General features: G+C 46.2%; 2 protein-coding genes and 1 long non-coding RNA gene across 6 annotated transcripts; 2 read left to right on the top strand and 1 right to left on the bottom strand.

Moving 5' to 3' along the window:
- The first annotated feature begins 11904 nt into the window (after positions 1-11904).
- On the top strand, positions 11905-16844 carry LOC122034249. Of its 4 annotated transcripts, none has more exons than XR_006126654.1 (2): positions 11905-15574; positions 16450-16844. XR_006126654.1 is itself a non-coding variant. In XM_042593423.1 (2 exons), the coding sequence occupies exon 1, from the start codon at positions 12642-12644 to the stop codon at positions 15477-15479; it is 2838 nt and encodes a 945-aa protein (XP_042449357.1). In that variant the 5' UTR covers positions 11905-12641; the 3' UTR covers positions 15480-15522; positions 16439-16844. The 4 variants fall into 4 exon arrangements, 2 of the variants coding, with proteins under 2 accessions (XP_042449357.1, XP_042449368.1); XR_006126652.1 differs by having other exon boundaries at positions 16439-16844; XM_042593423.1 differs by having other exon boundaries at positions 11905-15522; positions 16439-16844.
- Positions 16845-17007: 163 nt separating this feature from the next.
- Positions 17008-17962, top strand: LOC122010127. Its single transcript, XR_006119787.1, has 2 exons — positions 17008-17483; positions 17605-17962. It is a non-coding gene; the product is annotated as an uncharacterized LOC122010127 (long non-coding RNA).
- A 2108-nt stretch (positions 17963-20070) lies between these two features.
- LOC122034245 (allene oxide synthase 1, chloroplastic-like) lies at positions 20071-21890 on the bottom strand. The gene has a single exon (XM_042593407.1). The coding sequence runs from the start codon at positions 21833-21835 to the stop codon at positions 20294-20296; it is 1542 nt and encodes a 513-aa protein (XP_042449341.1). The 5' UTR covers positions 21836-21890; the 3' UTR covers positions 20071-20293.
- Positions 21891-23985: the final 2095 nt, after the last annotated feature.

Raw genomic sequence — 23985 nt, 5'->3', positions numbered from 1 at the left:
GGTTCGCCGGAGGTCTACGTCATCTTGGAGGTCATCTGAAGACAGCAACGAGTGCCACGTCCCCAATGTCCGTCGACTCGACTCTCGGACAAGATCAATTTGGTGCCGTCTATGGGAACGCACTTGAATTCGAGCCGAGAAGATGGAGGAAGCTGGACGTTCACACACCGTGACACTGTCTCCCAAAGAACTCGACGCGCTCATCCAGGCGCGAGTGGCAAAGATAGTGGAGCAGCAGCAAAAAGCGTTAGCCGAACGGATGGCGTAGCAGGCGACCTCGGCGTCGGGCGGCCGAGCGGCCCAAGAAGATCAACCGGAGCAATACTCCACTTGGGCACAGAATAAAGGTCAGACTGACACACCAGGAGACGTGCCGCCCGCCCCTATTCCGTTCCATCGGGCCTTGTTCCAGACCCCGTTCGAGTTAGCTCAAGCCAACCAGGGGTCATCTGATGAAGCCCCCGCCCGGGATGTTAAGAAGGGCAAGGCACCTCAAACCGAGTCATCTCCCGAGCGGATTAATCGCCAATTTTCCGAAACAATCTTGCAGGACCCGCTCCCGAGGCACTACACCCCACTAGCGATCGGGGAGTATAGCGGCACAACCGACTCGGACGACATCTCGGTAAGTTCGACAATGTCGCTACTCTCCACCAATACACCGACGGAGTCAAATGCAGGGTCTTCCTCACCACCCTGTCTGGCTCCGCACAACATTGGTTCCGGAGGATGCCGGACGGATCAATTCGAAGTTTCAAGGAATTCTGAGCTGCATTCCTCCACCACTTTGCCAGCAGCCGACGCTACCAGAAGACTAGCGTTAGTTTATTATCCATGAAGCAAGGGCCGAGAGAGAGCCTCCGAGCCTACATCCAGCGTTTCAACCAGGTGGCCATGGATATCTCCATAGTCTCATCTGAGACAATGATGCATGCCTTCACTCAGGGTTTGGTCGACGGGGATTTCTTTCGCTCGCTCATCCGAAAGTTGTCCCGCGACTATGACCACATACTGAAGAAGGCAAACGAGTATATCAACGTAGAAGAAACTCAGGCTGCCAGGAGGAAAGAAACCCCGTCCGAGCCTTCAGTTCCGCCCGAGCAGAGGCTGCTGACCAGTCATCAGCCACCAAGAGGACCCCGTGCTGAGGGAACGCGCCCTCATCAGGAAACAAGGCCGCACGCCGTCCAACATGTGGCGACCGATCGACCCAAGCCAAAGGGGAAGGTATGGACTCTCATGTTTTGTTCGCTTCATCAGTCAACCACCCACAACACCCGTGACTGTCGAAGTCTTGGCCCGATTGCTCACCCGGCGCCGAGGAGCTATCGACGTCGATCACCTTCGCCCGATCGAAGCCGTCGACACCAGAGTACCGAGCGGCGGGTGGCTAGGGAGTCCCCCGAACGGCAACATCATCATCAGCCGAGGGCCACAGGAGCAAGTGAGACTGTCCGCTCGGGAGGAAGAAAACAGGAGCAACACGGCTCGGGGTGAGATTAGCATCATTGCTGGCGGACCAACAGGTGGTGACTCAAACCGGGCCAGAAAGTCACACGCTCGACGGCTAAGGATCCATGCAGTAGGTTGCGGTCAGGAGCAAGCGCAAGGCCCTGAGATCAGCTTCGGGCCCAGAGACCTTAAAGGAGTTGAAGTACCGCATGACGACGCACTCATCAACCAGACGGTAATAGCAAATTATACTATTCACCGCATATTCATTGATACAGGTAGCTCGGTCAACATTATTTTTAAGAAGGTGTTCGATCAACTGCAAATTGACCGAGCCGAGTTGCTGTGTATGACAACCCCGCTGTACAGATTGACTGGCAATGAGGTTCTGCCGGTCGGGCAAACCAGGTTGGCCATCTCACTCGGAGAGGAGCCGCTGCGGAGGACGCGGACCACAAACTTTATTATGGTCGATGCCTCCTCTGCCTACAATGTGATACTGGGGCGACCGGCTCTCAATGAGTTCCGGGCAGTCGTCTCAACCTTTTGTCAAAAGATCAAATTTCCTGTCAAAGATAGGGTGGGAGAAGTCCGCGGCGATCAGTTGGCCGCCCGCGCGATGTTATGTGGAGATGATCCGAGCTGAATCGAGGTTCGCTCGGAAAGTGCTGCGCCTTGAGGTAAGCTCCATAACCGAAAAACCTCCATCCTTAGTTTATGAAGAAAAGGAAGATGTGCAGATCCAGGATGGCAAACCGGGAGCCACCACGTTCATTGCATCCGACCTGGAGACGAACCAGAAGGAAGAGCTAATCAGTTGCCTGCGGCGAAACCACGATGTCTTTGCATGGTCAACTCACAAGCTACCCGGTGTCCTGCCAAGCGTCGCGCAGCATGAGCTCCACGTCTGGCCAGACGCTCGACCCGTGAAGCAAAGAAAGCGGGACTTTAGTGCGGAGCAGAACGTCATCATCCGAGCGGAAGTAGAGAAGCTCCTGGAGGCCGGCCACATACGGGAGGTGCAGTTCCCAAGCTGGCTCGCAAATGTGGTACTGGTCTCTAAGCCAGGAAATAAGTGAAGGGTCTGCATCGATTTCCGGGATCTGAATAAGGCGTGCCCGAAAGACTTTTACCCTCTGCCCCGAATTGACCAGATGGTGGATTCGACCGCTGGATGCGAGCTGATATAAACATGCTGGATGCCTATCAGGGTTACCATCAAGTACCGCTCGCCCGAGAGGATCAGGAGAAAGTGAGCTTCATTACGGTGGACGACACCTACTGCTACAACGTAATGCTGTTCGGACTGAAGAACGCCGGTGCCACATACCAGCGGCTCATGAACAAGGTGTTCCGGAAGCAGATCGGGCGAAACTTAGAGGTATATATTGACGACATACTTATTAAATCAATCCGGGTGGCCAACCTTTGTGCAGATGTAGAAGAAACCTTCCAGACGCTGAGGACATACGGAGTCAAGATGAATCCCCAAAAGTGTCTGTTCGGAGCAAGGAGCGGTCGCTTTCTGGGATACATCGTACCGAGAGGAGGATAGAGGCGAATCCCAGCAAAGTGAAGGCACTGCAGGACATGTCGCCTCCCAGAAACTTGAGGGAAGTACAACGCCTTACAGGTCGGATAACGGCCTTATCACGGTTCATCGCCAAAACGACCGATTGGAGCTTGCCTTTCTTCAAGATTCTGCGCCGAGCCACAAATTCCAGTGGGACAAAGAATGCGACCAGGCATTTGAAGAATTAAAGGTTTATCTAAACTCTTTACCTGTATTAGCTAAGCCCAACATTGGCGAGCCGCTCCGCATCTACTTATCCTCGACCGAGCATGTTGTAGGTTCGGCGTTAGTACGACAGGATGGCGAAGAACAACCCGTGTATTTCCTGAGTCACATTCTAAAGGATGTTGAGTCCCGCTACACCGGTCTCAAAAAGCTTGCCTTCGCGCTAGCCCTCGCCGCTCGGAGACTTTGACCTTATTTTCTCGCGCACACGATAAACGTCATGACGAATAGCCCTCTAGGGAGAGTTCTCCTCAACCCGGAGGCATCTGGCAGCTGATTAAGTGGGTAACCGAGCTCAATGAATTCGATATCCAGTACCAACCCCGCACGACCATTAAGGCGCAATCACTGGCGGACTTTGTTACTGAAGTGTAGAATCCCGAGCCCGAAGCTTTATGGAGAGTATATGTGGATGGGTCATCCACTCGGCTCGGGAGTGGTATTGGTATTCTATTGATCTCCCCTCAAGAAGAGCGGATGCATCTGTCCGTATGACTGGACTATCGGGCAACCAATAACGAAGCAGAATATGAAGCCCTCATAGAGGGATTGCAGGCCGCTCGGCATATGGGAGCGAGCCGAGTAATGATCTGCTCAGACTCTCAGCTTGCCGCTCAGCAGCTCTTAGGATCCTTCGATATAAACAACCCCAGACTCAGGCTCTACGCGGAAGCTTTCGAAAGGCCCAAAACCAACTTTGGCGAGGTTGTCATACAGAAGATCCCCCGAGCGGAGAACCAGGTGGCAGATGAATTGGCCAAACTTGCAAGTTTAATAACGCCGATCGTCATCCAACAAACGATTGAGCATGTAGCCTTAGTGGCTCACATTGACAGAATGGATGGCCTCACGTTCCCGAGCGATTGGAGGACAGCCATAATGGAGTTTTTTGCGATGGGGAACTACGTCATCCAATCGGGAAGAGGCCCAGTTGCTAAGAAGGAAAGTCGGACGGTTCACCCTCATCGGAGATCAGCTTTACAAAAAAGCTTTTTCTAGACCACTCCTGAAATGTGTCAACTCAGAAGATGCAGAGTACATTTTACAAGTAGTACATCAAGGAGCCTGCGGAGGGCTTCCGAGCGGTCGCTCGCTAGCGAGAAAGATTCTGCTGGCTAGGTACTTTTGGCCGACCCTCCAGGAAGATGCCGCTCGGACCGTCGCCACTTGCCTTTCCTGTCAAAAATATCACAACTCCACCCACCGTCCCACTGAGGAGATGAAGGCGTCTACAGTGTCCTGCCCGTTCGACCAGTGGGGCATGGTTATTGTGGGACCTTTCCCGATGGCGACCGGGCAGCGGAAGTTTTTACTTGTGGCGGTGGACTACTTCTCCAAATAGGTCGAGGCCGAGCCATTGACGAAAATAACCGAGCAGATGGTCAAGAAGTTCATCTGATAGCACATAATATATCGGTTCGACATTCCACATCGGCTCGTGTCTAACAATGGACGGCAATTCGTCGGACAACAGCTCCGAGAATGGTGCGAGGGGTACAGTATTCAGCAACACTTCACCTTTGTAGCCTATCCGCAAAGCAACGGGCAGACTGAGGTCGCCAATCGGGAGATCTTTCGGATTCTTCGAGTTCGGCTCGACCATGTTGGTGGCAGTTGGACAAATAAACTCTCAGGCATGTTATGGGCGATTCACACTACCCCTGAGGAGGGAACGGGGGTCACGCCTTTCCACTTGGTGTACAGAGGAGAGGTGGTCGTTCCCATAGAGGTCGGAGTAGAATCTGATCGGGTGCAACAGTACGACGCGAGTAACACCGAGCAGAGGCAGTTGGAGCTGGACTTGATAGATGCGGCGCGAGCCAAAGCAGCCGTCCGGCTAATGGCGTACCGATAGAGAATGAAGCAGAATTACAACAGGCGAGTAATTCCCAGGGCATTCCAGGTCGACGACCTTGTATGGAAAAAAGTAAAGCTGGTAGGCGATGTGAGCAAGCTGGAGGCTCCCTGGGCCGGGCCCTTCAAGGTTGTCGAAAAGCTCCGATCGGGCGCCTATTACCTTGAAGACGAAGACGGACGGCAGCTAGAGTGACCATGGAGCACTAACCATCTCCGGTCGTATCGAGTTGGTTGAAAGGTGCACCAATGCAATTCATTAAGTGCATTTCCGTCCTTCGGTATCCTTTGATCGCAGGAAGGAATTCATGAAACACAAGGGTATAACCAGTTTTCGCCGAACGACTACACTTCATCAAATCGTCGAGCAGCGACGTTAAACTTTAGAGTCGGATCGGCGACTATAAACCCCCCGACCTGAAGACCGTCGAGCGGCGACGTTAAACTCTAGAGTCGGACCGGCGACTATAAACCCCCCGGTTTGAAGACCGTCAAGCGGCGACGTTAAACTCTAGAGTCGAACTGGCGACTATAAACCCCCCGGCCTGAAGACCGTCGAGCGGCGACGTTAAACTCTAGAGTCAAACCGGCGACTATAAACCTTCCAGCCTGAAGACCGTCGAGCGGCAACGTTAAACTCTAGAGTCGAACCGGCAACTATAAACCCCCCGGCTTGAAGACCGTCGAGCGGCGATGTTAAACTCTAGAGTCGAACCGGCGACTATAAACCCCCTGGCCTGAAAACCGTCGAGCGGCGACGTTAAACTCTAGAGTCGAATCGGCGACTATAAACCCCCTGGCCTGAAGACCGTCGAGCGGCGACATTAAAATTTAGAGTCGAATCGGCGACTATAAATCCCTCGGCCTGAAGACTGTCGAGTGGCGACGGACCGACGACTATAAACCCCTTGGCTTGAAGACTGTCGAGCGGCGACGTTAAACTCTAGAGTTGGTCCGGCGACTATAAACCCCCCGGCCTACAGTCCGCCGAGCAGCGACTATAAAGCTGCGCCTTGGCATCACTTCAATCTGACATAGCCCCAATGAAAAATGGGCGGTCTGGTACTCGCTTGTCGAATAGCAACTCAAAGATCAAAAGGAGGTTCTCACGGATTTGATAGCGATCAAGGAAACAGATAGCTCGATCAGATACGCAACGATAGAAACAAACAGTGAAAGGCCAAAAATTCATTAACCAAAATAGGTTGAACGACAAGTACATGCAGGGAAAGAGGTCGAACGACAAGTACATATCCATGACTTACTCTAGATAACCAAAAATCTCATCTGGAATCGTGGTAAGAGCTCGACATGATCACGGACGGGGATGGTGAAATCCTCAGGGAGCCAACCCTTTGTCTTTAGATAGTTAGCCGTGGCGGTGATGGCCAACTCGAACGCATGGACGAGCCGAGCGCAAGCTTTTTCAACAAATTTCTCCGAGCGGATGTAGTTCTGCTGCATGACAGTAAATCGACTCGGCTCGGCCTCTTGATATTCTTGGAGAGCAGCTCGGGAAGCCTCCAGCACGTCTTGAAGGGCCTTCAGGCCAGCCTGGAGAGCGATCACCTCCGCCGAGCGGCCAGCCTTCTTGGCGGTAAGAAGATCAGTCAACTCCTTGACCTTCTGCTCGAGCGCTCGGGCCTCGACATTCTTTGCCTCTAGGTCGATGACGACCTAGCCAAGTCGATCTTTTTGTCGTATGTCTTCACTTGGGCCTCGAGCCGGTCTACCATAGTTTGCAGGCCCGAAGATTTGTGCCTCTCGGCCTCTAACAGTTTGTTGGTCTTATCCAGGTCGGCCTTCAGCTCGGCATAAGAAGGGCCTTGAAGGGGAGCCCCACCAGAAACTTTGAGTTTTTTGAACTCCTCCTCCAAAGACGCTAGGCGTTCGCATACCGCTATGCTCTCCACCCAGTACTGCAACCAGGTCAGAAGGGAAAAAGTCAGTACTGAACGGAGATAAAAAAAATGAAGGTTACGGTAAGAGTTACCCCGGTGGCTTGTTGTAGATGGCTATTGCCGAGCAGCCCCGGGGGCATCAGGGCAATACGCGCCCGAGCGTCCTCCCAGACCTTCGCCAACGGTCCCCGGATGGTTATTTGGTGCTCAGGGCTCATCGACCGATCGACCGCCTGCACATATTCCTCCGTCGATAGGTGGAGTATGGCCTTGATCGTCCTGCGCCGGCCCGGTGCGGACTGACCAGACACTGTAGGGGTAGGGGATTGGTTGATCGTCTCGGAGCGAATGAGAGATCGCCTGCTTGTCCGCTAAGCAGGAGGAAGTGAGCTGAGGGGCTGAGCCGCGAGGGGGTAGGAAGGCCAATCGCCTTGAGATAGGGTCCGGTCGGAAGATAACGCTTCCACAGTCGCCGGAGCCAATAGAGGGGGATCGTCCATCTGCTCGGACACATGTACGGCTGAAGTGGCCGAGCGGGTGGGGGTGCCCGTTCGGCGTCGTTTGCGTCCAATCAAAGGGAGTTCGTCATCGGAAGACCAGGCTTCCTCTGGCCGAGTGGCCGGTTGAGTACTCGAAGGAGCGGTCTCTCCTGCCGCCTCAGTAGTGGCGGTCTGAGCGGCAGACGCATCGCCCGCCGATTGCACCTCTTCGCTCTCGCCTTCATGGGAGTCGACTGGGGCGATGCCGAGTCTCTCCGCCTCCTGCGCTGCAGCCGCCTCTATCTCGTCAGCCTTGCGTTTCAGCATGCCGAGCACCACCGATTTCATCATGGTCTCAGCTGCAAGAAAGGGAAAAGAAATCAGTTAGACCCAAAGAAAAGGAGAGAAAGTTTTTTCTTACCAGGGTCGTTCGGAAGCCGCGTTCGGATTGGGCTTAAGCCGAATAGATACATCATCCCTTCGGGCAGCAGCTTATGGATGCCCAGCTTCAGCCCGGCCAGCAGGTTAGCCGCGTGTAGAAAAGCGGGCTCGGTCCTATACCTTTTCAGGTCGGGGGGAGGCAGCAGCGAAGTTTGCCATTGGGTTCGAAAAGGTGGCGGCTCGGGAAAACTCAAAAAGAAAAAATAGTCCTTCCAGTGCTTGTTGGAGGTAGACATTTTATCAAAGAAAACCAAGTCGATCCGAGCTTGAAACAAAAAGGTGCCCAGCTCGGACTGCTTGGGATAGTAAAAATAATGAAAAATCTGAGGCTTAAGGGGGATGTTGTGCACTAGGAAGAGCACAACTACGTCGCACAGCAGCCTGAAGGAGTTGGGCACGGGTTGGCCGAGCGGAATGTGAAAGTAGTTACACATTTCTAGGATGAATGGGTGGATGAGAAACCTAAGGCCAGCTACGAATTGGTCGCGGAAGAAGGTAACAGTGCCGACCGGCGGGTCATGAGGCCAGTCGAACGGCTCGGCCAGGGTGAGTTTGTGGTCAGCAGGGATGTCATATGCATTGATCAGTTTAAAGGCATCTCCCGAGTCGAACTGACTCTCCATGGCTTGATACCAAAGGTCGGGAGAGGGGGCAGACGAACTGGCCATGATCGGAAAATGAAAACACAAAAGGTTCGTCGAAAAGATTGACGGAAAGAGCAATGATAGAGGCGACCTCAAGGAAAGCAAAGGGAAGCAAACACGAAAACAAAAGAGGGTCAGAGAGCTTACAAAAGAAAACCTAGAGGGAGGTAGAAGATCGCCGGAGCGCTAGAGGCCAGGGAAGTCGAAGAAGCACGCGGAGGCAGTGACGATGGAATAGAAGTCGGCACCGGTTTATAAACATGGGGCTCGGTCAACCTTAGTCGTCCGATCCAGGTCATCGGGATCGAAGTTGGCATCTGACCGTTAAATTCAAACCGTCGCCTGTCCCATCGGAGCTGACGCCCTCGCCATATGATGAAGACGGTGGCACCACGTAGCGACAAGTTAGGAGGCGACATTTAATGAATGCCATTACGTGGGCGTGGAAGCATGCTCGACATTAAGGGTAAGGATTTGCACAAATTCCGAGGAGATCCTGAAGACGTCAGCATTAATCGCCCTTGGATCGGCAAGGCAATCAGCGGCAAGCAAAACTTTCCAAGGCCTAGCAGGTAGGTCACCGAGCGGTTGCCTGGCGCCCTCACAGTGCCCGAACAGAGAATCACTCACTTCAGTGGTCGAGCGGCCGATACACCACCAAACTAGCAGTTCAGTCAGTCGGACTTTCAGCCCCTTTCGACTAGACTTGAGGGGAAGACATGTGATCTGGTGGTGAAAGAGAGGGCCCGGCCGTACAGTGGTCAATGACACGTGGAAGTCAAAGTCAAGATGGTCAGCCCAATGGTCTTGTCGAGCGGGGAGGTCACCTCGCCGATCAACCGCGATAACGCTCAGGCCGGCGCGAAGACAGCTCGATCGCAGGTCGGGTTTTTGATGCTCAGGGGTTCTCGTATGAAAGAGTTGATTCGCCGAGCGGCATGTCCGCTTGGCCGAGCTATCGAACAACTAAGGCTGCATGCCCGTCCGAGTTTGCGACCGAGCGGCTCACCGCTCGGCCTAGTAACAGACGAGAGAAAAGAGGATAAACTGGACAGCTAGCGATATCCTTCTTGAGACATGCGCCGTCGACAGACAGCATGGTCGGCGGCCAGACAGGACAGAAGATCGTACGGTGAAAGTTTCTACTGTCATATTGGAGATATGCTCGGACGGTTGTGGTATGGCGTCAGACACACTTTTCTGACACGACCATTCTAAGGTATGCTTTGAGGAGCGTGCACGCCTCGGGAAGCGTGCATGCGCCCTCTCCCCCCGGATCCTATATAAGGACCCCCAGACTTCGACGGAAGTATGCGCGATTTTTCACTGTAGCTACAGTCTCGTTACTCTGCTTCCACTTTATTTCACTGGTCCCTGACTTGAGCGTCGGAAGGTCGTCGCCGGGAACCCCTTCTCGGCTCGGCTTTGTTGTAGGTTCGCCGGAGGTCCACGTCATCTTGGAGGTCATCTAAAGACAACAGCGAGCACCACGTCACCAGCGCCCGTCGACTCGACTCTTGGACAGGATCATCGAGGTTGACCTATCAACTAAGTTAATCTAAAATCGATTTTGATTTAAAAAAAAAAGTCAGTCGAATTGATTTGATTAAAAATCAAATATTTTGTTCCGGAACCAAATTGATTCGATTGCTCTAAAACATCAACTGCCTGATAAAAGTAAAATCGGAAATGAATTCGTAATTTGGTATTTTAAAATTTTCCTATATGAAATGAGTATTTTGCAGACTTATGTACGAGGTTTAGTAAAATATTTTCATATATGAAATAAGTATTTTATGACCTTCTGTACATGGTTCAAAAAGAAAAAAAAAGGAAAAGACCCCTTCAGTATATGATGTATTGCCACCAATGAAGTCTGAGATTTGAATCTCGGTAAAACCGAGGTAAATGCTTCCTTTATGTGTTAATCATTATTCTAAAGACTAATAGTCGTCCGTGATTTACCTCCTCCGTGTTGACCCTGGAACGAAGGCACTGGGGACGAACATATTCACTTTTTACCATCAAAAAGAAAAAAGAAAAAGAAAATACGGTAAAGCCAAGATCTAGGACAGGATATTTGGGGGAAACCAAAGAAACCTTGGTTTCCTTCAACGCATGAAACCATACGCTAACGCCATCTTTTCGCTTATGAAATGAGGCACAATGTATTGACTTGCTCAATATTTAACTATACAGTAGTTAATTGTCCCATGGGGTGTCCAATTAACCAGAGGATGATATATTTGTTAGGATCAATTCTCGATAGATATAAAATTTTCTCACTTTTAATCACTTAACAGTCAGCTATTAATCTGAAAGACATCTCCATTGCTCACTCTTCCCAACCTTCTCGTTCTCAATGTCAAATTCATCTGTTGAAAAACTAGCTTACTTGTCCAATCTCATGAAGAAAACAAAACACACACATAAATTGACTTCCATTGCTCGAAATATAATATATATTAACTATAGGAGCAAAGGCATCAAACTATGAAATCCATAGCTGACAAGAAAACCAATGGTAATTGAAACGAAGATCTATTAGATTGCGGCCCAATCTTGTCTTGTAAGTGCAGATAAGTCTGACTTTGCTTTATAATAATACATATTAAATTGGATAATAAGTTTCCTCCCGATGTCACAACTTTGACCGACCTAATCTATCAAACTTATTATACAACCTCATGGTCTAATGTGATATAATTAATCTTGACGCTTTGTTTCTCAGAAACATCTCAAATGAGCCATTGAAAAGCTTGCCTTAATTTTTGTAGTTAAGCTGAAACGCTTGTTTCCTGCATTAAGATGGTTTTCAAAAGCATACGTGTTTATACATTTTAGTTCCAGCCCCACCTTAAAATAAACAAAGATAATAAATAAAGCATGAAGAGATTGATGATCCAGAAAATGCTAGTGCCGAATCAATTTGCAGTGATTAGGTGAGCGCCATTTTGGCACCGAACAGGGCAGATGCCGATTGACTTTAAGAAAAGCCACAATTTCGTTAGCAAAGAGCCCCACAATGATGATGACTGGCGTTGAGAGCGACCTGGGTAGTTAGAGAAGTCAATGAGCAGTCTGTTTCTGTTATCAGGTATGAGGTATCCATATTCCAAAGCGCATCCAAGAACCCGAACCTAATCTCTGATTTTATTGTTTAATTTTTTTTTTTTTTCATTTTATTGTGTTTTTTTTTACTGAGTCAAGACTTGACAGGGGAGGGGAGTGGGGGTGGTTTTTGTCGGGTAGCATCATCAAGCCAGCAACAGAACAAAAATCAATACATGGCCTGTAATGGGTTGACCTCGAGAGAAACGAGCGAATGGGAAAGGTGGCTGCTTTTATATTGTTGCAGTGAGAGGGTCGGTGGAGATGAACCAGAGAGGGAGAGGGTAGAGGGAGAGGGAGAGAGTATCTCGATCTTGACTGGAGCATGGCGATCGTCGGTGCGATGTTTGTGAAGGGAGATAGATACCTCTTACGTTGGATTCCTTTGGTGGGCGAAGAGAATTTGTGGAGGTTTGGTTGAATTATTTCTTTCTTCGAAAGCTTTATTTTGTTTGAATCCAAGGTATCTGGCTGATTGATTTCGGCTTATCGGGGAGAAGAAAAGGGAAAGGGGGATTTGGGCGGTGAATCTCGTGGCTGTCTTCTCCATTTTGTAGTCGTTTGCTCTCTTTTCAGTTTCTCCGCTCTTCTCTCCGGTTTCCTCCTTTGCTTTCTCTCTTTTTCAACTTTGGTGTTCTTTTTGTTAAATAGGGTTGGCGTCTTCTCAAAGTTGTCGTCTTTGGGTTGCTTCCAATGGGAATCGCAGAGATTTGGATTTGAATGTTCCCCTTTTTTACCTTCCTCTTACCATCGCCAACAGTGAAAGCTCGCTGAATCTTAGCTTAGAGGATTTCTTTTCTTCATTCCCTCCATTCATCTCAAACTCCCATCTTGATCGCCTCAAAATTTGTTTTCGAAAGAAAGCTGGGATCTTTACCCTTCGGTGGTTTATAGGGCTTTGATCTGATTCAGATAGCCGTCGAAAGGTTGTTGGATGGAAAGGCTTGGACGAGCAGTATAGATGAATCTCTCTCTATGGAAACCCATCTCCCAATGCGCCGCCCTAATTCTTGACAAGAAGAATCGATGGCGGGATGGCGGTGGCGGCGGAGACAGCAAGGGCTTGTCGGAGGAAGGGTCCAAGCGGGGGTCCTCGATGCTTTGGCAGCTGCAGGGAAACAAGCTCCGGGAGGCTCTCGAGGCGGCCTCCGAGGACGGCTCCCTTTTCAAGTCCCTGGACGCGGGGATGGATCCGGAGATCTCAGGCAACACCGACAAAGGCTCCATTAACCGGCCGAGATCCCTCGCTCTCCTCAACGCCCAGCGGGAGTTCCTCCAGGCCACTGCTCTCACCGCCGATCGCACATTCACCTCTGCTGATTTCATTCTCACCCTGGCAGAGGCTTTATCGGAGTTCCTTACCATGTACCCCAAGTACCAGTCCTCCAACAAGATCGATGAGTTGAGACTTAATGAGTATTGCCACCTCGCGGACGCCTCCGCTAAGGTATGCCTCGACTATTGTGGCTTTGGTTTGTTCTCCTACATTCAGAGCTTCCAAAGCTGGGAGTCTTCAGCATTTAGCCTCTCTGAGATTACTGCTAACTTGATCAACCATGCTCTGTACGGTGGGGGTGAGAAAGGAACTGTTGAGGATGACATCAAGACGCGAATCATGGACTACCTCAATATTCCCGAGAACGAGTATAGTCTAGTTTTCACTTCCAGTAGAGGCTCAGCTTTCAAATTACTCTCTGAGACTTATCCTTTTCATACCAACAAGAAGTTGTTGACAATGTTTGATCATGAAAGCCAGTCTGTTAATTGGATGACCCAGAGTGCTAAGGAGAAGGGAGCCAAGGTGTATAGTGCAACATTTAAGTGGCCAACTCTCAAGATATGCACCACGGAGTTGAGGAAACAAATCTCATGCAAGAGGAAGAGGAGGAAAAAGGACTCGGCTGTAGGCCTTTTTGTCTTCCCAGTTCAGTCCAGAGTGACTGGAGCAAAGTACTCGTACCAGTGGATGGCTTTGGCTCAGCAGAATAATTGGCATGTGTTGCTTGATGCTGGATCTTTGGGTCCAAAGGACATGGATTCTCTCGGCCTTTCACTCTTCCGTCCGGATTTCATCATCACTTCATTTTATCGAGTTTTTGGATATGATCCTACAGGTTTTGGATGCCTCCTGATCAAGAAATCTGTAATAGGAACCTTGCAGAGCCAGAATGGTGGCACTGGATCAGGCATGGTGAGGATTGTTCCTGTGTTCCCTCAGTATTTGAGTGACTCAGCGGATGATCTCGATGTGCTGGATGGGACTGAGGATGAAAACATTAATGTTAATGATGAATCTTTCACATCTGAGACTCACAAAGGATCCCAGTTACCTGCATTTTCAGGTGCATTTACATCAGCTCAAGTGAGAGATGTGTTTGAAAGTGAGATGGATCAGGATAATAACTCTGATCATGATGGAGCTAGCACAATGTTTGAGGATACAGAGAGCATTTCTGTTGGGGAGGTCATGAAGAGCCCTGTTTTTAGTGAGGATGAATCATCTGACAACTCCTTTTGGATTGATTTGGGTCAGAGTCCATATGGATCTGACCATTCAGGGCAATTGAACAAAGCAAAGTTGGGTTCTCCAATACCGCCTTCATGGTTTACTGGAAAGAAGAATCATAAGCAAAAGGTCTCTTCTAATATGTCGAAAAGCCCTATTTATGATGATCATGCTCTATCCTTTGATGCAGCAGTCCTCTCAGTTTCTCAGGCACAAGATTGTGTAAAGCATGGCTCACACAAGGGATTGTCTGAAAATAGCTTGGCACATTCTCACTTCCAGAAAGTGTCTGAGATAGAAGAAGAACCTAAAGTAAAAGAAGCAACGAGAAAGCAGTCTGTTAAGTTTTCTTCTTCCAATGGTTATGAGAATGGTTCGACCTCAGAAATATGGCCCGAAGTTCACAATGAACTGAAAGAGAGCGCCATAAGAAGGGAAACGGAAGGTGAGTTTCGACTCTTAGGAAGGAGAGAAGGAAATAATAACAGGTTTGCAGGCGGAAAACTGGTAAGAGGGCAAGAGAATGAAAGAGTCTCCAGCATGGATAGGAGGGTATCCTTCAGCATAGAGGATAACAAAACTACTGAATTTTCTTATCACAATTTTGATGTTGGAGAAACTTCGGGCCACAGACTTGATGATGAAAGTGACCATGATGTTGGTGCCACTCTTGAGGATAATGATGATGATGATGATGATGCTCAAGAGTGGGGGAGATTAGAACCTGAAATTGTTTGTCGACATCTAGATCATGTGAACTTGATGGGTCTCAATAAAACAACTCTAAGACAAAGATATTTGATCAACTGGCTAGTGATGTCGTTACTGCAGTTGAGGTTACCAGTTTCAGCTATGGGCAATGATTTGCCTCTTGTCCAAATCTATGGTCCAAAGATCAAATATGAAAGGGGTGCAGCTGTGGCCTTCAATGTAAAGGATGGCAATGGGGCAGTGATCAAACCTGAAATTGTTCAAAAGCTTGCTGAGAACAGTGATATTTCATTGGGCATTGGCTTCCTTAGTCATATAAGCCTTATGGACAATCAGAGTTTTTTACCTGGAGAAGTTCTCTCCAATACTTCCTCACAACAACATCCCACAAACAATCGACAAGACAGTAAGAACAACACTAAAAATGCCATGATTAGAGTGGAGGTTCTTACTGCTTCACTTGGTTTCCTCACTAACTTTGAGGATGTGTACAGAATGTGGGCATTTGTGGCCAAGTTTCTGAATCCTGCATTTTCTCAGACGGATAGATTATCGACCATTGAAGAGGCTTCAGAAACATAGACAAACATAGTTTCTGCATGTTCTCCTGATTGGCAAGAAATCAGTATGTAGCACCTCCGGTGTTATTCAAGAATTTCCTTATCTGAATGAACAGTGTAGGGGTGAATCTTATTCATTCTTCACTTTTTTCTAGATTTCCATGTTTTTTCTTGATGTAGAGATTTCCAAGTAATATGTAATATAACAGGGTTGTTACAAATGGAATTTCTTCTCTTTCTTATGATGTCTATATATTCTAAGAAAATAGGAAGGTATCAGTTCTTCCATATCATCTTTCATTCTGTCAGGAAAAGATATTTTCAGTTTTAACTTTCGTGGATTACCTTCAGTCGTTGCTTAATTCTTGGACATTTTAAGGGTTTTTGCTGTGGTTACATTCTCTTTAGTATCCTTAGTTTGTTTTTGTACTGTGTTACCCTGAATTCTTTTCCAAGAAATATGTAGCTCTTCTTAATGATTGTTAGAGTTTAATGTATTGGCAGAAATCAGGATAAAATGGAGCAAATGCTGATTGCTACTATGTGCTTGAATTATTTAGTGCTCCTTTAAGTTACTACTGTCATTGCAAAAGGAAGCTTTAAAATTGGCTTTCAAAATCCCATAAGATGCCTTATTTTTGCAGTAGTAACAGAAGCAGACAAAAGTTTCAGAAAGATTGTTTCTGCTAAGCCAAATGAATTATTATTCCTTTTCTTTTCAATCATGTCTTGGAAATCATTCAACTTATTAGAATTGCACACATTTATAGCCTTACCAATAAATCCCTACTTGAAATTAATCAGCACATATGATGTGTCATCTGCAAACTAGTGATCAATAAATTGTTTGTCATGTATATAGTCTGGTATATGATGCAGCAGTTGACAATTCATAATTGATTATGTTTCCCTTTTTTTCGTTAGACCATTCCTGCTAGTTTCTGATCTGTGTATCTTCGTGATCGTGATGATGCTTCATAGGTATTCTGCAGATGCACCAGTAGAAGAAGATGGGACTGTTGAGGGTTACATGCACTGCACATGGAGTAAACTCATCATTGATAACAATTTGGAGGAGGATTTATGTGCTATTGAGCTGATTGGAATAAAAAAGGATGGAAAGATGAGAATATGCATCGCCAGATCAAAGAATGTCGCTATGTCAAATGTGCAACTTGTTTGTGTGTTGTAGCTGAAGTTGGTGTACTTCGCCAGCCTACTAATTTTTATTGTTTCTTTTGCAAGTCTTGCAACCGGATATATTTTTAAGATTTTGTTTCGATAGAGCAGTGTTTTTTTTAGCAATTGGAGTGTTTTTATTGGAAACAAGTCACACTGTCAAAGCTGGTTATTCAGGAATAAATAGGAGTGTTTAATTTCTGAAAAATGCACTAATTTTCCCCACTTACGGATATACATGAAGCTCAGACAAGCAAGCACTATTCCTGAAAAATGGCATAATGAAATAAGGTTTGAAGTGTCAACTGAGTTTTGACTAGTGGTTGGAATGATACAGTTTTAGTACTCAACCATAGGGGCGAAGCATAAGAAGAAGAAGAAGCAGCAGCAGCAGCTTACTTGAGGGTTTCCGGTCCAAGCGGAGAGTCATGGAATCTTGCTATAAAGGTAGAAGATGTTCATGCTCATGGAAGGAGCTTGTAGCTCGTGGAGATTGTGACAAAGGTGAAATTCGAGTAGAGATCATGATGGAGGCAGAAAGGTTGTGCTGGAACTCAGAATTATTCGATGGGCAGGTCATCAGGAATTCACTGCAGGACCATATGATCAACCACCAGAAATCCAGAAAATTAAGAAAAAGAAACTTCTTTGATTGTTTTTTTTTCCTACTCTTATGTCCATCTATTTATTACCACGGTGGTTATTTGTTGCATTTCAGGTAGAACTTCACTCTTTCTTTGTTTCTTACAAAATTTTCAGATGATACGCCAACAGGAAGTTATAGCGATGCCAGCGACAACACTATAGAAATCAATGAGGACAACCAATACTTCAACTGCAAAATGAAGTAAGTTCTGACAAAGACAATGACATTGACAACATTATTGAAATCAATGAGGATGACGAACGAGATACCAACTCTCTTTTTTTGTTCCCCTCTCGAACGTCTTTTCTAACTGATATGGAAGAAACGGAGTTTTCAGAGCTAGCTCCTGCAATTCAACAAAAAATGCAATGCGATGAAGCTATGCGATGCTCTGGTGTTCGGCTAAGAAGCTGGAGTGGCTAATCACTTTCTGCACCAATGGGATAATTAATATCTTCAGGGGTGATATGAGAAGGGTTTTACTCCATAATAAATTGAAAATAAAAGAAAGGGTGATCTATCTTTGCTTCTTTGAACTGGTGAAGAGCAGGGAACTTCTTGATTGTTCACATCTCCAGACAGTAATGGAGGTGGCTAAGAGAAAAAAAATGCTCATCCTTATTTTCAACTACTTATATATACCAGAGTTGGAGAATTTATATTGAATTTTTTTTGTAATTGGTAATTGATCTAAAAATGTTAGGTTAATTAATTGTTTGTTGTGAGTATTTCTTGATTTATTTTGATGGTCGGTAAAAAATTTTCATATGAGTAAACTGATCATTCTCAGGATTAGCCAATTAACACAATAGAGAATGATCCTGTCCGAGAGTCGAGGTAACGGAAGCTGGGGACGTGGCGCTCCTGATGACTGGTGGTGGACTTTTCGTCAATGAAGCCTGCAACCATAGCAACGTCAGTGCCGAGCCAGGGATGGGTTCCCCGGCGATGGCCTTTTGACGCTCAAGTCAAACACCGACGATGAAGAATAAACGAGGAAGCAAAATGACAGCGTAACTGTGGCTACAGTAGAGATTAGGCATATCTCCGTCAAAGTTTAGGGGTTTTTATATAGGACTCCCTGAGAATGTGTGCACGCTCCCCGATGCATGTACGTTCCTCAAAGCATATCTTGAAAAGACGTGTCAGAAAAGTGTATCTGATACCATACTTTAACGACCCGAGCATATATCTGACAAGATAGTGGAAGCTTCCATCGTACGATCTTCTGCCTGTCCATTCGCCAACCATATCGTCTGTTGATGGAGCGAGTCTCTATGAGGATATCGGTTGATCCTCCTTTTGTCTGTTAGTGGGCCGAGCGGGATGGACGCTCGGCCAACCCTCGGCCGTTCGACAGGCCTTGTTCTCTGGCCGAGCGGAATGGTCGCTCAGCCAACATCCCATTGTCCTGGTTCCACGTTTTGTAGGCCGGAGCTGTGTCCGAATGTAGTCTACTCGGTCGTCAATGTTTCATCGATGTGCGTCCGAGCGGGCTGGCCGCTCGGCGGCTACTTCGTCTATCCTGAGCGTCGGAAGTTCAGCATGGAGCCGAGCTATACTGGTATCCGCCCGGACCCTCTTCCTCCCGAGCAGGAGAGGGGGTTGCCCGATCGAACTTTAATCTTCACCATGTCATTAACCATCCCGTTGATCCGGACCCTCCTTATCACCGGATCATAGAATTTACTCTTTTTGAAAAAAAAAACTAATTTTTATATCTTTTATTCTTTTTAGAAAAGCATGGTATATGATAAAAAAAAAAATGAAGCGGCCACTTGGCCACTAAACGGTGTATTTTGCATGAAAAAAATTATATATCAAGTATTTTTTATATCCATTAAAAATTAACCCAATATTTATTATAATAAACATGCATATAAATATAAATATTAGAGGTACATCAGCTATTCTATCTAAAAATTTTATATTAAATTTTTCTAAAAATTTTATATTAAATTTTAAATAGGATAATTAAAAAATCTTTATATCAACTACCTTATATATTTTCTAAATTTAAATTTTATAAATAATGATTCTCTAAATTTAAGGAATGAAACATTTACTCTCAAAATAAAATAATATTTCTTTTTAATTTTTCTACTTCCTCATTCCATAAATATAATAATAAAAATAAAAAAAAGGAAAAAAATAAAAAATTAAAGATAATAATAATTTTCGGATAATTAATATAGTGTATAATAAAACATGATTATTTAAATTTAATAAATATATTATTTATTTTAAATTTTAATATAAAAATAAGAAAATTGATATAGATACTACGCCAACATATAGAGTTAGAGAGTTTAAAAAAAAAACATGGTAGATTGCAAATCGGAGATATCTAAATAGGTGGACTGTTGCTCTTCCAAATAATGGCAGCAGCTTTCATTTGAAGCAGTTGTCAGAATCTAGATGGTGGCCATAGTGCATTTAGTCGTGGTTTAGTGGGGGGACACATTATTTTAAGTTGCTGTTTCTTTAATTTAAATGTAAATAAAAAAAGATTTTTATTCAGTTTGGTGGATTTATATTCATTTAATAACATAAAATATAAACAAATTAAACTTAAACATGAATAAATTTGACAAATTTTATTTTGGCAAAGGGGCATAATGAGTAGCCCCAAAATGAAGGCGGCAATTCGGATCTTACCTTTACAATTAAATATCGACTGTTCAATAATAACAAGAAAATTTTATGTGCGCCAAAAATAATCCAAAAGTGAAGATTCTACGAACTTATTGTCCAAAACTTTAATCTATTTAATACGCACCTTGGATAATAACCGGTCGTTTAGGGAGAAAACCCTTCGTTTTTTTTAAAAAAAAATAAATGATAACATAATTTTATATAAATAACTATTTCGACGTCGTGCGGGTTCCACCCTCGTCCTCCCGCTACGCCACTAGATCCAACGACCGCCCTCGTCAACGCCATTTAGGCTTCCAATTAGCACATGTTTGCTTCGATGAGAATCACAAAATTGCCACTGCCGGCGGCGGCGCTCAAGAGGTGGCCTTCTTGAGCGAGGTGAACTTGACGGAAGAACCCAGCGTGGAGGTTCCCACCTCCACTTCGAACGAGTCGTAGCGCAGGAAGAGCTCCACGATCAGAAGCCGCGCCACCAGCACCACGAAGTCCTTCCCGGCGCACTGCTTGTTCTCCGGCGTCGGCGACTCCGTCTCCGGCCCGTTCGACCACACCACGTACCGCAGCAACCGCGCCCCTTCCGGCCCCAAAAACCGGTCCGCCACGTACTCCTCTGCCCGGTCGAACACCCGAGAATCCCGGGTCGCGAACGGCTGGTACCCGAACAGCATCTCTCCGGCGCGCACCTCGAAGGCCGCGTCGTGGCTCGTCAGCACGAGGTCGCGCTTCGCGCGGCCGTACTGGAGCGCCACCGGCGGCTCGATACGGAGCGCCTCGTAGGCGGCCGAGGCCACCAGGGGCATGGCCTCGACGGCTCGCATAGTGACCTCGCCGCCGCCGACCTCGCGCACCGCGGTGCGCACCTCCTCCGCCAGCCGTCCGTGGAGGCGCGCGCCAGCACGGCCGATCGATTTCATGATGGCAGGGAAGAGGATCTTCATGCCGCCGAAGGTGTTGAAGCAGGTGGCGAAGAGGATGTTATGGAGCGCCTCGTCTCGCGATATCCCCATCTGCTCGGCCTCGTCGAGGATGCGACTGGAGGCATCGCGGAAGAAGGCGGTGAGGCGGTCGTAGTCGCCGCGGACGAGGGCGGGGGGCAGACGGAAGGAGTGGAGCAAGAAGTCCTCGAGGTAGGAAGGGAGCCCCAGGGTCAAAAGGGGGCTGAGTTGGAAGAGCAACCATTTGGTGATGATTCCGGGGCCGTCGCTTCCCAGAGCGGATTCCTTGGGGTCGCGGCCGAAGTAGGCGCGGGCTAGGAAGTCGAAGGCCGCCTGGTCGTTGCCTTCTCCGAAATCCGCCCTGCCCTTGGCCGCGATCTCTGCTTCCATGGACTGAAACAGAGCACCGTAGGTGCGGCGGAACTCGGGGATGACGGCGCCGCGGCAGTTGGAGAGGAGGAAGAAGAGGAGGCGCTTGAGGGGAGCGTGATTGGGCTCGGAGGGATCGAGGTAGGAGAGGACGCGGAAGCCACCGGTGAGGGAGGTGGAGGGCATGAAGGTGCCGGTGAAGACGTCCCGCTTCTCGACGAGGGAGGTATCGAAGAGGACGGGAAAGCTGGCGGCGTCGAGCAAGACGATGACGCGGGGGTCGGCGGCGAGGAAGGGGCCTGGGGGCATGTTGGAGCGGAACACCGTGGAGCCGTACCGCCGCACGCGCGACTTGAAAAACTCCTCGGTGCCTTCGAAGTAGAAGTAGTCAAGGCGGTCCCGGATCGGGCCCACGAAAGGGAGGCCGTAGTCGCCGGGGATCTTGCGGAGAGGGAGCTTCGACGGCTTGGTGGAGGGCGGCACGGACGACTTGTCGGAGACAGTGGCCGTGATCGGAAGAGGGCGGACGCGGTGGCTGCCGCGGTAGGAGAGCGGCTGGAGGGCGGAGAAGGGGAGGGACGCCGTCGCCATGGTCCGTTCGCTGGAGTAATTGAGTTGGTGGTGGTGGTGGTGGTGGTGGCAAAAGAAGATCCGGCAAGGTGGACTATATATACTAAGTTTCAATTAATAACGTGACTATTATTGCTTTATTTTTGGCCATAATAAAATAAAATAGAAATAGAAATACAAAGAGACGTGGTTTTATTTGTTACGATGAAAAAATTAAACTAAAACACGAAAGAAAAGTAAATAATTAGACCGAAGGTGGGCCCCCGGTGGAACAGAGCGCTGGTTGGCTGTACGAGATCACGTCGTCGGTGAAGCACGTGTCTGACCTCCAGGTAGTAAAACACAATTTGACCAGGCAGGAGGTCAGTAAGCAACTTAGAATGGTAACTGTAAGGCGTGGGACAAAAAAAGTAGATATAGAAAATCTAAAATTAGATTATATGAAAATGACCAGAGTGAAAATTTGGGAAAAGAAAAACTAATCGGTGTAGATTATTGCTACTAAATTTATCTCTCTCACCCACCTAAAAATTCCAACCGATCCTTTCCTCGCCTGACGCCTCACCCAAACTTGGCCGTTGAAGTTTATTCACGGAAACTGCTGCACCTAGTGCTGTACTTCACTTCTATTGTCCACTATCAATATATTTAATTTGATTTTCCCCCCTCGCAATCAAACTCTCGATGAGTTTAAAGTACAATTTAGAATAGAAAAAAATGAAAGTGCAAATACTTGAATATATATATAAGAATAATATGGTAGATGGGAGAGACGAAGGAGAAATGAAACAAGAAGGTGTTTTCAGGGAGAATACTGCATTTGAAGGGATGAAAAACCTAATAATTGTTGCAGAATTTTAGTGCTGCGATAACATTTAGATGGGGACATTTTTATAGCCTCGATCGAAAAGACAATAGCGAACAAACGTAGGCATCGATACAGAGACATATTAACCGTTCGACAATCACAAAACGAAAGAAAGCTACTGTGGCATAGTCCATGTTTTACATATTTATATCTGGAGGTTTGGATTTGGAACGATCGACACTGCCTCACAGTCGCAATGTATATATCCTGCAGCGATCAAAGATGACATCCTATGGTCATTCAAGCCTATGCTTAGGCCTCAATTTTATTGGGGTCTATTGATTAATTAATTAAAGATATTGAAAAAAATAAATTAGCATCATTAATATTAATTAATTATAAATGCCTTACTAATTCATTAATGACACTTGTCAATTAATTCATTATCGATTCCACTTCCTATTAATACTTTGTACTTATCTTTATTTCCTCATTAATTGTCTACCATAATTTTATATGAGATTTTATTCTGTCTTAAATATAATTCATTTTTAAATTGACATATTTCTTTCTTTTTTTATTATTACTCCTATTCACATTTTATTTTGCAATTAGTAATACTATTCTTATAAAACCTAATGAATTCTTCTCTCCTCAATATTTCTTAAAAATCTTAATAGTTCTCTCATCGGTGCATTGTGCCCTTTTCTTTTTTTATCAGCGATTTTGCATGTTTCTCTTTCCTCACCGATGATACTCGCAACATCTTTCTCTTCCTTTGCCGATAATATTTCTTCATCGCTCTTTTTTTTATTTCTCGATAATAATATGAATTAGAGATTTTTTTTATCATAAAATACAAAGTAAAATGCATTAGCAAAAATAGTTTTTTTTTAAATTAAAATTAATAAAGTGTATTTGACATTCTAAATAAAAAGAATAAATAATTTAATATTTTTATTAATAAAAAATAAAATTATTATCAAAATATTCGTCAGAAAACTAAATTTTATATCAAAAATTAGTTTTTTAAAAAAATAATATTTAATTCTTTTTAATAACTAATTTTAAAAATATTTTTTTAAATTATTATTTTCGATCCCAAATCTAAATGAAAAATATTAAAGAAAATTAAAAATATATTTAAAAAATTTGTTTTTTAATTTTTTTTACCTAGGGCCTCAAGGATTCTTGAGACGGTCCTATCCGATGTAGACAATTTAACATAGTGTTATGGAAAATTTCATCTGCTATCTATAATAAAAAAAATCTATTTCTCTCCTTTAGTTGCATGGAATAATCGCAATAGTGTTAGTTTTAAAAATAAATTTTTTGAAAATCAATATCAAGGGGATACTATTTT

This window comes from Zingiber officinale, chromosome 1A, assembly GCF_018446385.1.
Source record: "Zingiber officinale cultivar Zhangliang chromosome 1A, Zo_v1.1, whole genome shotgun sequence".
Taxonomy (NCBI): domain Eukaryota; kingdom Viridiplantae; phylum Streptophyta; class Magnoliopsida; order Zingiberales; family Zingiberaceae; genus Zingiber; species Zingiber officinale.
Note: the sequence above shows the minus strand (reverse complement) of the source record. Positions and strands in the feature narration are given on the sequence as shown.